Source organism: Acanthaster planci, linkage group LG02 (assembly GCF_054643075.1).
Source record: "Acanthaster planci isolate LZ-2023a linkage group LG02, COTS_SCS, whole genome shotgun sequence".
Taxonomy (NCBI): Eukaryota; Metazoa; Echinodermata; class Asteroidea; order Valvatida; family Acanthasteridae; genus Acanthaster; species Acanthaster planci.
This window is the reverse complement of record NC_141778.1, coordinates 18,548,577-18,560,919: the sequence shown is the minus strand read 5'-3', so window position 1 is coordinate 18,560,919 and position 12,343 is coordinate 18,548,577. Positions and strand designations below refer to the sequence as shown.

General features: G+C 41.7%; 1 protein-coding gene across 4 annotated transcripts in view; it reads right to left on the bottom strand.

Moving 5' to 3' along the window:
• Positions 1-788: 788 nt before the first annotated feature.
• Positions 789-12,343, bottom strand: part of LOC110989355 (sodium- and chloride-dependent glycine transporter 1-like) — an 18,979-nt gene continuing 7,424 nt past the window's right edge. The window contains exons 1-14 of one of the 4 annotated variants that reach the window (XM_022253684.2): positions 11,329-11,499; positions 9,253-9,587; positions 8,566-8,697; positions 7,657-7,966; positions 7,244-7,376; positions 6,423-6,557; positions 5,938-6,041; positions 5,677-5,801; positions 5,441-5,553; positions 4,924-5,064; positions 4,478-4,577; positions 3,891-3,991; positions 2,840-3,007; positions 789-2,254 (exon numbers count right to left, since the gene is read on the bottom strand). In XM_022253684.2, coding sequence (XP_022109376.2) covers positions 2,015-2,254; positions 2,840-3,007; positions 3,891-3,991; positions 4,478-4,577; positions 4,924-5,064; positions 5,441-5,553; positions 5,677-5,801; positions 5,938-6,041; positions 6,423-6,557; positions 7,244-7,376; positions 7,657-7,966; positions 8,566-8,697; positions 9,253-9,587; positions 11,329-11,354 — 2,163 coding nt within the window. In that variant the 5' untranslated portion in view covers positions 11,355-11,499 and the 3' untranslated portion in view covers positions 789-2,014. Of the gene's footprint in view, positions 2,255-2,839; positions 3,008-3,890; positions 3,992-4,477; positions 4,578-4,923; positions 5,065-5,440; positions 5,554-5,676; positions 5,802-5,937; positions 6,042-6,422; positions 6,558-7,243; positions 7,377-7,656; positions 7,967-8,565; positions 8,698-9,252; positions 9,588-10,974; positions 11,297-11,328; positions 11,500-12,343 lie in introns of those variants that run through there. The other 3 variants (XM_087132787.1, XM_087132788.1, XM_087132789.1) reach the window with 3 other exon arrangements.

Sequence of the window (12,343 nt, the reverse complement as noted above, 5' to 3'; positions counted from 1 at the left end):
GAGTTCATTAATACACAAACTCAGCTACAGATAGTAACGTCTTGAAACCAAGACTACTACCCGTTGGCCGACGACAAGCCGCAGCCAAGTATAAATTCGGACACGGCTTCGTATACTACAAAATGCTACCGAACGTATTTTTAACATGTTACAGAATGTTTTAAACCACACCGTCTTGTACAATTTTGTGTCAACAGTGAGGAAATCCATTTCAAGCGTCAACATTTGACTCCAAGAATATAGCAGTTGGAGCACCGGTCGTAATTCCAGTCATATTTCCGTCAAATATCACGGGAATTCACCAAAACGTGTGTGTGCTGAACACACAGGCCCGTCGCTGGATGGGGGGGGGGGGGGGTGATGCTTTATTAGCACCTTCGCATTACTCCGCCGCAAGGGATTATTTCGGATTAAAGAGGGCGCTATATTTATTTGGGTTTGTCTCATCAGTCCCGTATTGAGGCGTTCGATGTTTCTGATAGATCTTGCGATTAATGGTTTTTAAACCAGATATTTGCCCAATTCTGTTCACTTTATCTGCCCTTTCCAAAACCACCTCTGCAACTTCGGTTGATGCAGAGAAAACTGTCAGTGTTCACCGATTACACGGTTGATTTTTATAACTGAAAGTTTGAGTTCGTTAGCAACGAATGATGTAGGTCATTAAATTTTCCTTTTTGGCGTTTGGAACATAAGATTCCCGCCGCTGTGGACAATAACCCTTCGAACATACAACGCATATCGCAAGATCTGCAGACGCAGAAATGTATAGAATGCACATACAGACATCGTTATCATGTTTTACCCTTTATTCCAAAACCAAAATTGATTGAAAAGATCAAGAAAACGATAACGTCTACAAACAGTTATCCGAACGAAATGCCCCAAAGCTAACACCTTAAAAACGGTAAATGTTTCAAAAGATCCTCTAACTGAGAGAAACTTTTTAGCACAGTCGATCCCTGTTACCATTCGTGGCCTCTCCTTTTTCACTGCCATTAAAATAATAATGCACCCCTTTTAAATATTTTACTTATATTTTGTAACTGTCGCTGAGTAGTGTAGTGGCGCGCGCACATAGAAACCATAAATATTGTTCACATCATGACTCGTATGCATCAAACAAAGCTATAGAACTAAAATTTACTACAACTAATATCAATTTAAAAATAGATATTTCTCCCTTCCCGTCTGGTATTACGCCACGAAACTCAAGTGTGGAACTAAAAAGGTATTTGTTCAGAAGATCTTAAGACCCACTGTGTATTCCCTAGGGAACTGAACAAAATCCAGTCCAACGACCTTTGTCCTAATAATGGTCAGTGTAGCAGAGTAGGCCTACATGAGTAGTTTTCTGTTAATAATTATTTCTGGTATATGTTGGTATATATTTCTATGTATATGAGCTTTCAACAACTGCAGTATAATCAACCTGCAAGCACCGTACATACCATAAGTATAACTTTCCTGATGATGACTTCCTAATTGTGCATGGGTTAGGCCACATAAAAAATATTGGTTAGCGTCCATGGCCTTTCATTTTTCAGAAGCGGGCCGGAGGGTTTTTCCCCGTCTTCCTTTCTCACTTACGAGATTCAGTTCCAAATGACGCAGTTATTGATGAAAACTATAACACTCATAATCAAGTGAATAACATGCCTTTTACAAAATTGATTTTGTTTAATTCACACAGCAAGACATGATAGCCAGCTACGGTGAACTAACTGTGCACTCCCTTGTTTTTTACATTTTCCTGACATCATTCGCATCGAAATGATAGGTGGCACGATCTGCACCGTGTCACAAAGGTCGTTTGTGTGATGGCTACTCTGACACGTTGTCAAGCCCTTTTTACCGCAGTTTAACGGGTGTGTCTAAAAAGGGGGGCGGGGATGCTAACCTTATGTGTATTGGTCGCTTACCACATTAATATTAAGTGTATGCTGGCCCAACACCAATAGAGTATCGTAACTGGGCTCTTTCAAAACGAGCTTTTAAGTCACTGGTGCAGTGATCACACAATGCTATCTTGTTGACCAGGGTTGCTGTCCATGTTGTCCGTCTGTTCACAGTCATCACATCCAGACTTTGACTTGGTCAAGTCAGTGACGGGCCAGTGCACGGCGTCCTCCTGGTCAACTAGGATCTCCGGGTACGGTCCACGGCCTGGTAATGGGGCGTAGCCCGCCTTCACTCGGTTCTTGTTCAGGTGTGGCCCCCAGTCAGGAGAGGGTTTCACGGCAAGCTTCACTCGCTGTGAAGAAATTTGTATTACTTTGGTTGACACTATTCCAAGGTCATCGGTACACTTTTATCGAAATATTTGATAAACGATCACAATAATTTCAGCGCACTCTTTTCACCAGTCAATAATGTTGCTCATTAAATGCAGTAAAATCTATTGACACTGGGGTGGTAATTATTTATGGCACCACAGGTTAATCAACTCTATGTCAGTCACAAGACTCAAGTTGAGCCAGGAGTTATTCAAATAGCCTTCGACAAAGCGAAGTCACTTCAGTTTGAACCACGCCTAGCACGGAACCATGGAACTAGAAGTTAACGCGCGGTCTAAAGTATTCATCTAATGGGAGGGCTGTAAACAGTTGTATGTGCACCTGTACGCCGAAGTTAAGAACCAGATGGGTCTGCCATTGTTTAATTTCCATTACTTATTAGTATGGCTAGACATATAATCTGACTGCATTAACTCACGAGTCCTTACTAAGAAGTTCTTGACGATATTCGTTCACAAACCTACAGCACTTTTTTATTTTATTAAAAAACACATTAAAAACATACTGACGAGAAATCAATTTCATCAGGCCGAGAAACTCACCTCAACAAAAGTCCCTCTTGCCTTACACAGGTAGTAGACGGCATAAACGAAAATGAAAACCAATGCAACACTCGCGAGGCACCATCCTAACGCATCAGCCCACGGTGGGAAGGTGTACTTATTGGTTTTCGGGGGCTCATAATTGGCAAAGGCGAACACGATGATAAACTGAAAAGAAAGCACAGAAAGTCAGAAATAATACTGACTTGTGTTGATGCAAAACTCCTATGTAAAAGCGGGCATCAGTCGAGATATTTCAAGGGCAAGGGTGTAGGTGGTAAAATGGACCGTTCAGCTCATTTGGTTCCAGTGGTGTAACTACAGGAGGGGGCAAAAGGCGCACCCCCGGAGGTCCGTGCTCCTGGATACCCCCTCCTTTAATGTACATATCCTACATGCCGCAGTTCATTGGCGTTCGGTGTCCCCTGCAAAAATGTGACTGCTTAATCACATTTCAGTTAACTCATTGTGATTGACAATATTCTAGCATCCAATTTCCGACATATTATACAATAAACATTTGAATTATTGAACAATCTGCAAGAGGTTTCATCTCCATCTATAGTTTCATTAGCAACCACAACTAGAAGTCACTACTGAGATGGCATAACGCTCACAGATAGGTGCTACTCGTGTGTTATTTTCTTTTTCAGTACATTAGGGTGTGCATGTGGTGATCTGCCAGGTGTGCGTGAATGTGGTACCCTGTTATGGCCTCTCCTTGGGGATTTAGACCATTTAAAAAAATGTTATTCCCCAAATCTGTTTTATATAAATGTATTGTAAAATGTCGATTAGGATGGCACCAGACTGTTTTATACTTTCTGTGCGTTCCAAGCCCCCTTTCAATAATTTTCAGAATCTGCCAAGGCACAATTCTGTGTGTTTAATCATGAATCTGAAATTAATCATCACAATAGATAGGTGCAAATTTGTCATAAAATATAATTTTATTGCTTTCATTTCTACTCCCAACATTCAAAAGTAAAGAGTTAACCTCGTTTTCAAATTAAATATGGCTGGCCCCGTGAATAACGTCTATAGTCTATACCGTTAATAGTGCTGGACTAAAAAACATCCAGCACAGCTGCCAGAAAAGTGACGGTGTGAAGTTCAGCATCGCTCTGATATCACCTGCAATTCGTTTGACACCTAGGGATAAATGTAAGAAAACCAATAAACGTCTTGTTTACCTGTGCTTAATAACAAAAATCCATGAGGATTTTCCCCGATAACAAAGTCTCCAAGAAAATTGGGGAAACAGGCTTAAATCCAATTGAGACATTATTCACTTCGGTCATCCAAATTATCCATTTTCGTGCCCTTTCATTTACGTTCTGTATTGTTGGCCTGTAATAAGTCAGCACAGGCAACATGACAGGCTGAGTAACATACTATATTTTTGTCCTTAACTTTAACAGCCCTGAATCCTCCAATTTTAATATGATTTTGCACTCACCCTAAGGAGTTAGGGATAAGAAACGGGAACCTTACTATAATTTCGTGCCCTTCTATTCATGTTCCTTGTTGACGTCTGGTAATTTGGGATCTTATTTTGGAACGGACATTTTTATAAACCAACGTATCCACACAACCATAGTCTTGCCGCTTTGAAATTCAGAAAATCTGTGTACTTACCATATATATAGGACACTACCAAGACTTCGAACATTACCGTTGCCATAGGCGAAAAGCCCGCCACATACCAGTCTAAAAGTTCCATCACGTAGCTCCCGCCCTAGATGGACCGAATGAGGAACATTTATCAGTTTCATTATATCTGTATCCCACGTATAATAAATCCCTAATCGGATCTTTCCAATGGCTCGGTGGCTGCATGCAATAGATTTTGCACGGTGCTGTTGTGGTGGAAGTATGTTGCTTAAAAGATGGAACAAAAGGGATAAAACTGCATATACATGTAGGCCCTATTGCATTTAAAATAGTCCACGTTATTTTGACTCTTGGTGGAACTTTACGTCTGAGGAAAACATTGATATTCGCGTGAGTTTAGCCATTTCCTAATGGGACAGAGCATCTTGTGACACAAAACAGGCTTTGGGGCAGGTTTATAAGATGCTTACTTGTGTGACGAGTGGCAAACCAATCAAAAACATCGTGAGACACGTCCCAAAGGTTATCCATCCTTTCCACCGTCTAGTGTTTGGCCAAACCTCCGCTAACTCGTCAGTTATGGCCGTGATCAGGGTCTCCAAGCACACGAACTGCGACGGGACAAAGTAGGAAACATTCGAAGAAAATAAAGAATCCTCAAAACACCAATTGGGACTGCTTTTGAAACTAAAACATCGAACGAATAATCAGAGGAACTCGTAAAAATGTTGCAAATTAGCCACTAGCTTCAATAATTTTTTTCATAAAAATACCGACGGTGTTTATTGACAGTCCATTCTGAAATCTTGTTACGACACTTCACACTTCAGGAAAAGAAATGAAACTAGCAAGATGGATTTCGTTAGCATAGTTGATTGTTATAGCAATGTAAAGGACTAGCGAACATTGCTATTTATCACCTCTTCGTAGGTTTATTGCCTCACTTTTTGGGCCGCAGCCTTGCAGGATTAAATTGATTGGAGATACCTGACTATCCATTCCAAGGATAATGAGCATGAAGAAGAAAAGAACCGACCAGAGCTGTGGGGCCCACATCCGGGTCACTGCCTCCGGGAATGCAACAAATGCCAAACCGTAACCTGCAAAATAATGAGGAAATTGTTGATCTTTGAACTATCTAGGTGTGTCTAGAAATTTGAAAGCTCCAAGAGGAGTGATAGACAAGAACTCGAAGGCGAGGCCTATTCCCTGATGACACTTACCAGCGTCAACCACATCCTCAACCTTAGTGTTGGAGTCATAGGCCATGAAGCCTATGATGGAGAAGATCACAAAGCCAGAGAAGATGCTGGTACAGGCGCACGAAATACAAAACATAAAGGCATCCCTATGGAGAGAAAAGAGTGACAATATTCAATCACCTTGATCACCTTAGTAAAGACCCGGATGGCCAAATGTCAATCGAAGGCGTCGCGCTGAAGGCCAGCATCCCTGACGACACGAAGGTGTATAAATGTACTCACCTGTAACAGTAGTTGTTGAATTTGTTATAGCTTGCCAGTGTGTGCATGCCACCCCACCCGGGACTGTAGGAAAGAAACACTTGGTTCGCTGCCGCCTGCCATACCTTTCGGGAGAGAGAAGAAAACAACAGCCTCCTAAGACAAAAGTTTTCTTTAATTAAGAGAAAACGGTGTAGCCTTTCAACGTGTTGTCATTAATGAGTGACTGTACGTATTATAACAAGTAGGCCTATGACATTTTTAGAAGCCATTTATTAATTGATATTTCCTCACAGTCAGGCTGCAACTTTCAAACCAATCACAGTCCGCGTAGCAGAATGCATAGCAGCCTAGCTGTGTTCAGTTCTAATCGCATACTGAGCATACTTGTCAAGTTTTGAGAAGATGGACTGGGCTTCAAACCTGTTTATATTTCGTTTGTCGAATTTCCTTCCACAAAACTTGCGGCAAATTAGGAAGTTTCTGCATAGTCTGCACTGAGTTACCTTAGCTTCACCAAGTTTCTTGAAGTCCGGTTTAATGAAGAAAAGTACCCCTTGCATAGACCCTTCGAGTGTCGCTCCTCGAACCAGAAGAATGAAGAGCAACACGTACGGAAATGTAGCTGTGAAAAAGACAGCCTATACAGTTTGGAGGGAAAGAGCAATCTTCATAAGAGATAAAAATGCAGTATCATTCTGTCAGTGAGTGACGCTCGACGTCATCGATGGGCGCTGACGTTTATCGATGGGGGCGGTGTAACACCAAACGTTTGAAAATGTTGACATGCTTTCACCACATGAGTACTCGACCATGCCAGCCTTTGTTGACCAACTTCGTATTGAGGATGTCAACGATGCAGCTAAAAGTTAAACGAGGGTGCGCTCATGAATTTATTGTTGGCCTTTTGATGTGTAACATTTTTAACAGACTACCGTTAAACGTCTGAGGGCAGTATTAGTTTTATTCACAAGTCGGTTGTCTTGAATTTTAAGCGAGGAATGATCCCTGTAAAAGGTTTTCTAAAACTTGACGAAGATTATGCATAAGATACCATCCATATGCTTCTTTGGTAGTTGCAAATTAATGTCCAAAGAGCACTGTTTAAGGGAAACTAATTTCAAAGGGTGGCTATATTTGTAAATAATAGCAAAACAGATTCATTCCCATTTTGTAGTATTCAATAAATAAAGTAGATTTGAGTAACGATCTAAAATGGCCATCTCGTAAATAAAGCCCATCAAGGAGATTCCTTTCAAGATTCCTGAACTTTCGGTAGAACGACCGAAAAGAAACTGGTCTCAACGAGTCAGATATCGGCAGTTACCTTTCCTGAGGACTTGATTCCCTTGGAGATACAGACGTAGATGAGAACCCAGGCAGCGAGGAAGGACAGGAGAAGCTGCCAACGGATGGAGCCAAGATCATGCAGACCATCTGACAGCCCAAGCACCTTTAGCCTTAGTTGACAAAATGCAGAATTAAAAGCATCATTTGGCCTTACTTAAAGAGGAGATGCATTGATCACTTACTCCTGGTATACACGTACATTCTGTAATTGGTAACGTTCAATAAATAAATCTGTGTTTTCTCTGTTTTGTATAATTATGAGACTTTGTTGCTAAAAGCTTCTTCATTCTGAGAAACGAGTGCAAGCTGATATGTTGACATTTTTGTACCGTACATGTCACACTTTACTTGCATGACAAGATGTGGGCAATCGTCAGAAGCTTTATTTACTTCCAGAATTCTTCCGTAGCCCGCACACGTGTTCTTGTCACATTGCCGGGCGTGGTGAAATTGTCATCGTACATAGTCCTTGCCGTCGCGTAGGGCAGAAACGGAACCTCTGTCGTGCTCATGTTGGAGACGGAGCTTTCTTTGCGGGAGGATCTCTCAAAGCAGTTCTCCGTGTTCCACTCGTGGTCGCATCCCACCCAGGGTTGGGGGTTGTAGAAGGACACGACTAGGTAATAGATGCAGTAGGCTAGAACGATGTTGTAGTAGAGACAGAAAGAGGCCGATACATAGGTCATAGCAAACCCGACACCTCAGGGAAAAATGAAAAGAAAAAAAAAGATAACATTACAACGCAGGGTCGACAGCAACAGCTCATTTGGAATTATCAACAGTTAAACGCGTTAAACTTGGAAGCTGATAAAACTCCCTTTCGAGTAGTAATCGGGGATCAACGCTATTGATTTCACCACTCGCCTTTCCATCCATTTTAAAGCCCTCGGTGTAAAACAGCAACCAAGTGAAATTTATATTGACCAACCCATTCGCCCAACATAAATAAAACTAAACTCATGCACACAGCACACAGGGTATAATCACCAGCAGTTCCATAAGAAGTTATTGGAAGCAAAACAACTGCATAAGTAGAATGGGAATTTTGAGCGGTGACATGATCGTCGAGCCCACTAGCATATAACAGAAGCACATGAGTGATTTTTTTTCAAAATGCCGCAGATTTGTTTGGTTCATGCTAACGGTCCTTCCCTTGCCAAACATCACTGCAAAATCTGCGGAGGCATATAGATTTAACAACTTCCCACAGGTCAACCCCCGTCCGGTGTTATCCTGCATGGACAACGAGGGTGTCAATGTAACACCAATTCACTACCATTTTTATTCAATAAAAGTTACCTTTGAAAAGCCTGCTGAATCGCCATACACTTATGCATCCCAGACTCGAGAACTGGCCAAGACTCATCTCCAGAAAAATAATCGGCAGCGCCACGAACGTTATCATGAGCAGGTATGGAATGATGAATGCCCCTTCGCAGGTTAAAAGTGAAACAAGTACATTCATTATGACCATGCACAGCTTCATAAAATAATATAACTTCATTTACATAAGACACAGATTAGCTGGCATATTAGTAAAGGGGTGCTTTCCCCCCACACCCAGAAAAAAATACAAGCAAAAGAAAAATGTGAAAGGGGATTTTGGTTAACTTCAGCCATGGTTTCTCCATTGGCTGTTGATATGATGAGTGTGTTCCTCCCCCCACCGGAAAAAGTCTAGCAATATTTATGTGGGGCATCGCCAAACCCTTTTCCCGACATCTATGCCAGAACGGCATATTTATGACTTTTTTGAATAGCCCCCTTTTTAAGTGATATCGAATACATTTTGGTTGTTTGGAAGTCCGACAATCCGGTTTAATGTTTTTCTCACCACGAAAAAGTGTGCGGGAGATTAATAATAATTCAAAAAGTGAGAGGATGATTGAAAAAGAAGGGGTGGGGGGGATATACCCCGTCCCCACGGGATTTCCGCCCATGATTGGTAATCTCAGATAAATATTGACAGAAGCACCAAGGTCTCACCTCCCCCATTTTCGTAGCACAAGTACGGGAACCGCCACACGTTACCCAGGCCAATGGAATAACCCATTACGGACAAGATGAACTCCAGCCAGCCTCCCCACGAGCCCCTGCTGGGGTCGTACGAGTCGTTGGAACCACATGACTCGTTCCCGGCGTCGCCCTTTCCGTCGCGTTCTCGTTCGTCGGGACCGATGGCATGAGTCGTTTCAGAGACCGGCTCGAAGTTTTTAATGTCAACACGAGGTGTCATCTCGTCATTGCACTCCTCCAAAGCACAGTAATCCTCCATTGCAGATGTTCTTCGAAAGAAAGGGGAAATTATGAAGTTCGCGACTCTGTCCAGGAAGTAAAAAATATGTCTCTAGAAACCATACTTGAAATACAGGCTTTTCACAGAAGTGCGCCTCCAAGAGTTTGCAACGAATTGGCCAATCACAGTGCGCGAAATCTGTCCACCCAGTGCGCGTTTGGAAAGGGTCGATAGAATTCGCGCGTTGTGATTGGCCAACGCGTTGCAAACTCTTGCAGGCGTAGCCTACTATTTTGAATTGCCCGTATTGGTCTCGTCCAATGCCACTCGCATTTCGTGTTACTATACTTGTGGCATTCTGTTGACTACTGCAGTAGACGAAGATCAGAGTTTTAAAAACTCGAGACTAATATTCATTTAGGTTAATTAAATAGCTCAATTGGAAAAGAAACACTTCTGTTTGTCTGTTCGTAAAACGCCATACTTTCGAATCATGGTTTTCAACGGAGCGCGTGTACGGAGACAAAGCGTTGTCTTTAGTACTTTGTTTTCGTTCTCTCGCGCTCAACATGTATTTTGTTCCCTAAAATTGATACTTTGTCTCCTGGAAATTACACTTTGTTACCTCTAAATAATAATAGTTTCCTTGAAAGAATATTTTGTTTTCTCAAAATATCATTGGTTTCCTCTAAACAAATTCCGTTCCCGCGTAATATTATCGGTACTTCGTTCCCTCAAACTAACATTTAGTTCCCTCGATATAGCATATTTTGTTCCCTCGAAATATTTTCGTTCAGGGCCTCAAATTATCACTTTCGTCACCTCAAGATAAGAACCAACCAGAATATTTCCACTGCTTTTCCCCAACACAACAAGATAAAATGAACGTTGAAACCAGTTCAACTTCATGACGCTTGCGCTCCATCTTTGTCATTTTTAGAGGTTGTGTGACTGTTACGTCAGTTCAACGACTCAGTATTTGCTTCAAAGGATTATGAATTAATGTGGAAAATACCACTTCAGCGAATCTGCCAATGCTACATACATGTATAGTCAATTTTGGTCCTCAAAAAAGAATTTTAAAAATTAAAACTTCAACTCTCATCCTATTATCATGGGTATAAACGGGCCTACTACTCGTACTGAACTGATACAAATGGGCCCTTTATACCCTCACATGACGAACTACGGAATTAACTAACTACGTCAGACTGACGGGAGAGACTGCATGTGTGTCCAGTGCGTAAACCCGCAATAGGCCTATTACTGAATTAACAGGCAAAGTTTTGCAGAACGGTACCGGGCTACATGATCTCCAACATTCAAAAGTTATCTGGAATGCAGGAAATTCACGGAGTGCACGCAGCGGCCTGATTGTCATGCAAGAACATTTCGAAAGGCAGACCTTTCAGGGCGAAAATATCTTTCACAGATAGACACCCTAGGCCTGTAGTCTCAAATACGGTACTTACCGAGGTTAGAAACGTTTGTTTTTAGCTATAAATCAGATGACTCTCGCCCCCTCAGCCCGATGAAATCTTATCTTACACAAAATTATCCTACAGGTGAAATGCTGTATGATTCGGGACCGGATTTCTCAAGCTCAAAATTCCATCTTGCCATTTGTTGTACTGCGTACTCAACGCCCCTATCATGCGATCCAGAAGAGGTAGGCACCTTTTGTCATTTATGAGTTAACTGTGTGCCAAGCTCCCTTGAAATAGACTTCTAGCTAAAATAATCTTACAGCCAAGTGGAGCCACAAAAGTTGATATTATTCAAGGAGAAGCAAACACCAGAGTGAACTTTACATCTACTTCACCTACTTGACATCCGGCCTACTCGTCCGCATAATCAGTTCATAATCGATTTAACATTTTGTTACTCTTCTATGCATTTTAAGGTAAGAAGGGGGAGCGGTTACACTCCTCCAATACTATTTTACAAATAACTGACCCTTGCGACAATAAGCGTGGTCCAGTGGGTAGTGAAGCGAGAGACTGAATCCCCTGTCTACAATATAGGAGTTTTATAAAAGTTTTTTTGAAAATGCTTGTCTAAAAAAAAAATCCCAAACCAACCAAACAAAAATACACCTCTACCTTGCATACTACTGTGGGACTGGTACAGACTACAATGGGCAGTCCAAAGTTTGACCCTGTTTATGGGGCTGGAACCATCCTACACTAAAACACCAATTAATCTTCTTCCTGTGATCAGCAAAGGTCAACAGGAATACTAAATGTTCACCTTGCATATACATGTACCCATCAGACGTTTGGACGAAACCGGGGCTGCGCTTATTCAAAAAATGTCTCGGGCACTGCCATTAGGATGCCATGCGACGGTGGAACGGCTACTGATTAACTGTTAAGTGCTACCCATGCATGGAAAACTTCCACATGCTCCCAAGCGTGTTGGGGTCACTGAAAGATGAAAAAAGTGTACAATGGGACTCAAGGGCAGATCCTGAACCAAATGGTCTTGGGAGGAGCTAAAAAAAAAATTGGAATTTTTGTTATGTAACCCAGCCTTTCTTTGGGGTAAGGCTACAGTTAGAGGCTTTCAAAGAATTTGGAAGCAAAATACAAGTAGTCTCTCCAAATTGCCTTTTCTCATTACTTTTCAAACCCCCCAACTTAAAAAATATTATTATTATTTTTTAATTTTAGTATTTATTTTTAGAGGGGCATGCCCCCAAATGTGCCATAATTCTCCAGGCCTAAAAACTAAAGACTTCCAAGATTTGGTATAGAAGGTCAGTTCGTATACCTTCAAAATATATTTCACTATCGGCATAAATTGACGTCTTAAACTCTCCTCAATGTCGCCGTCGATCGC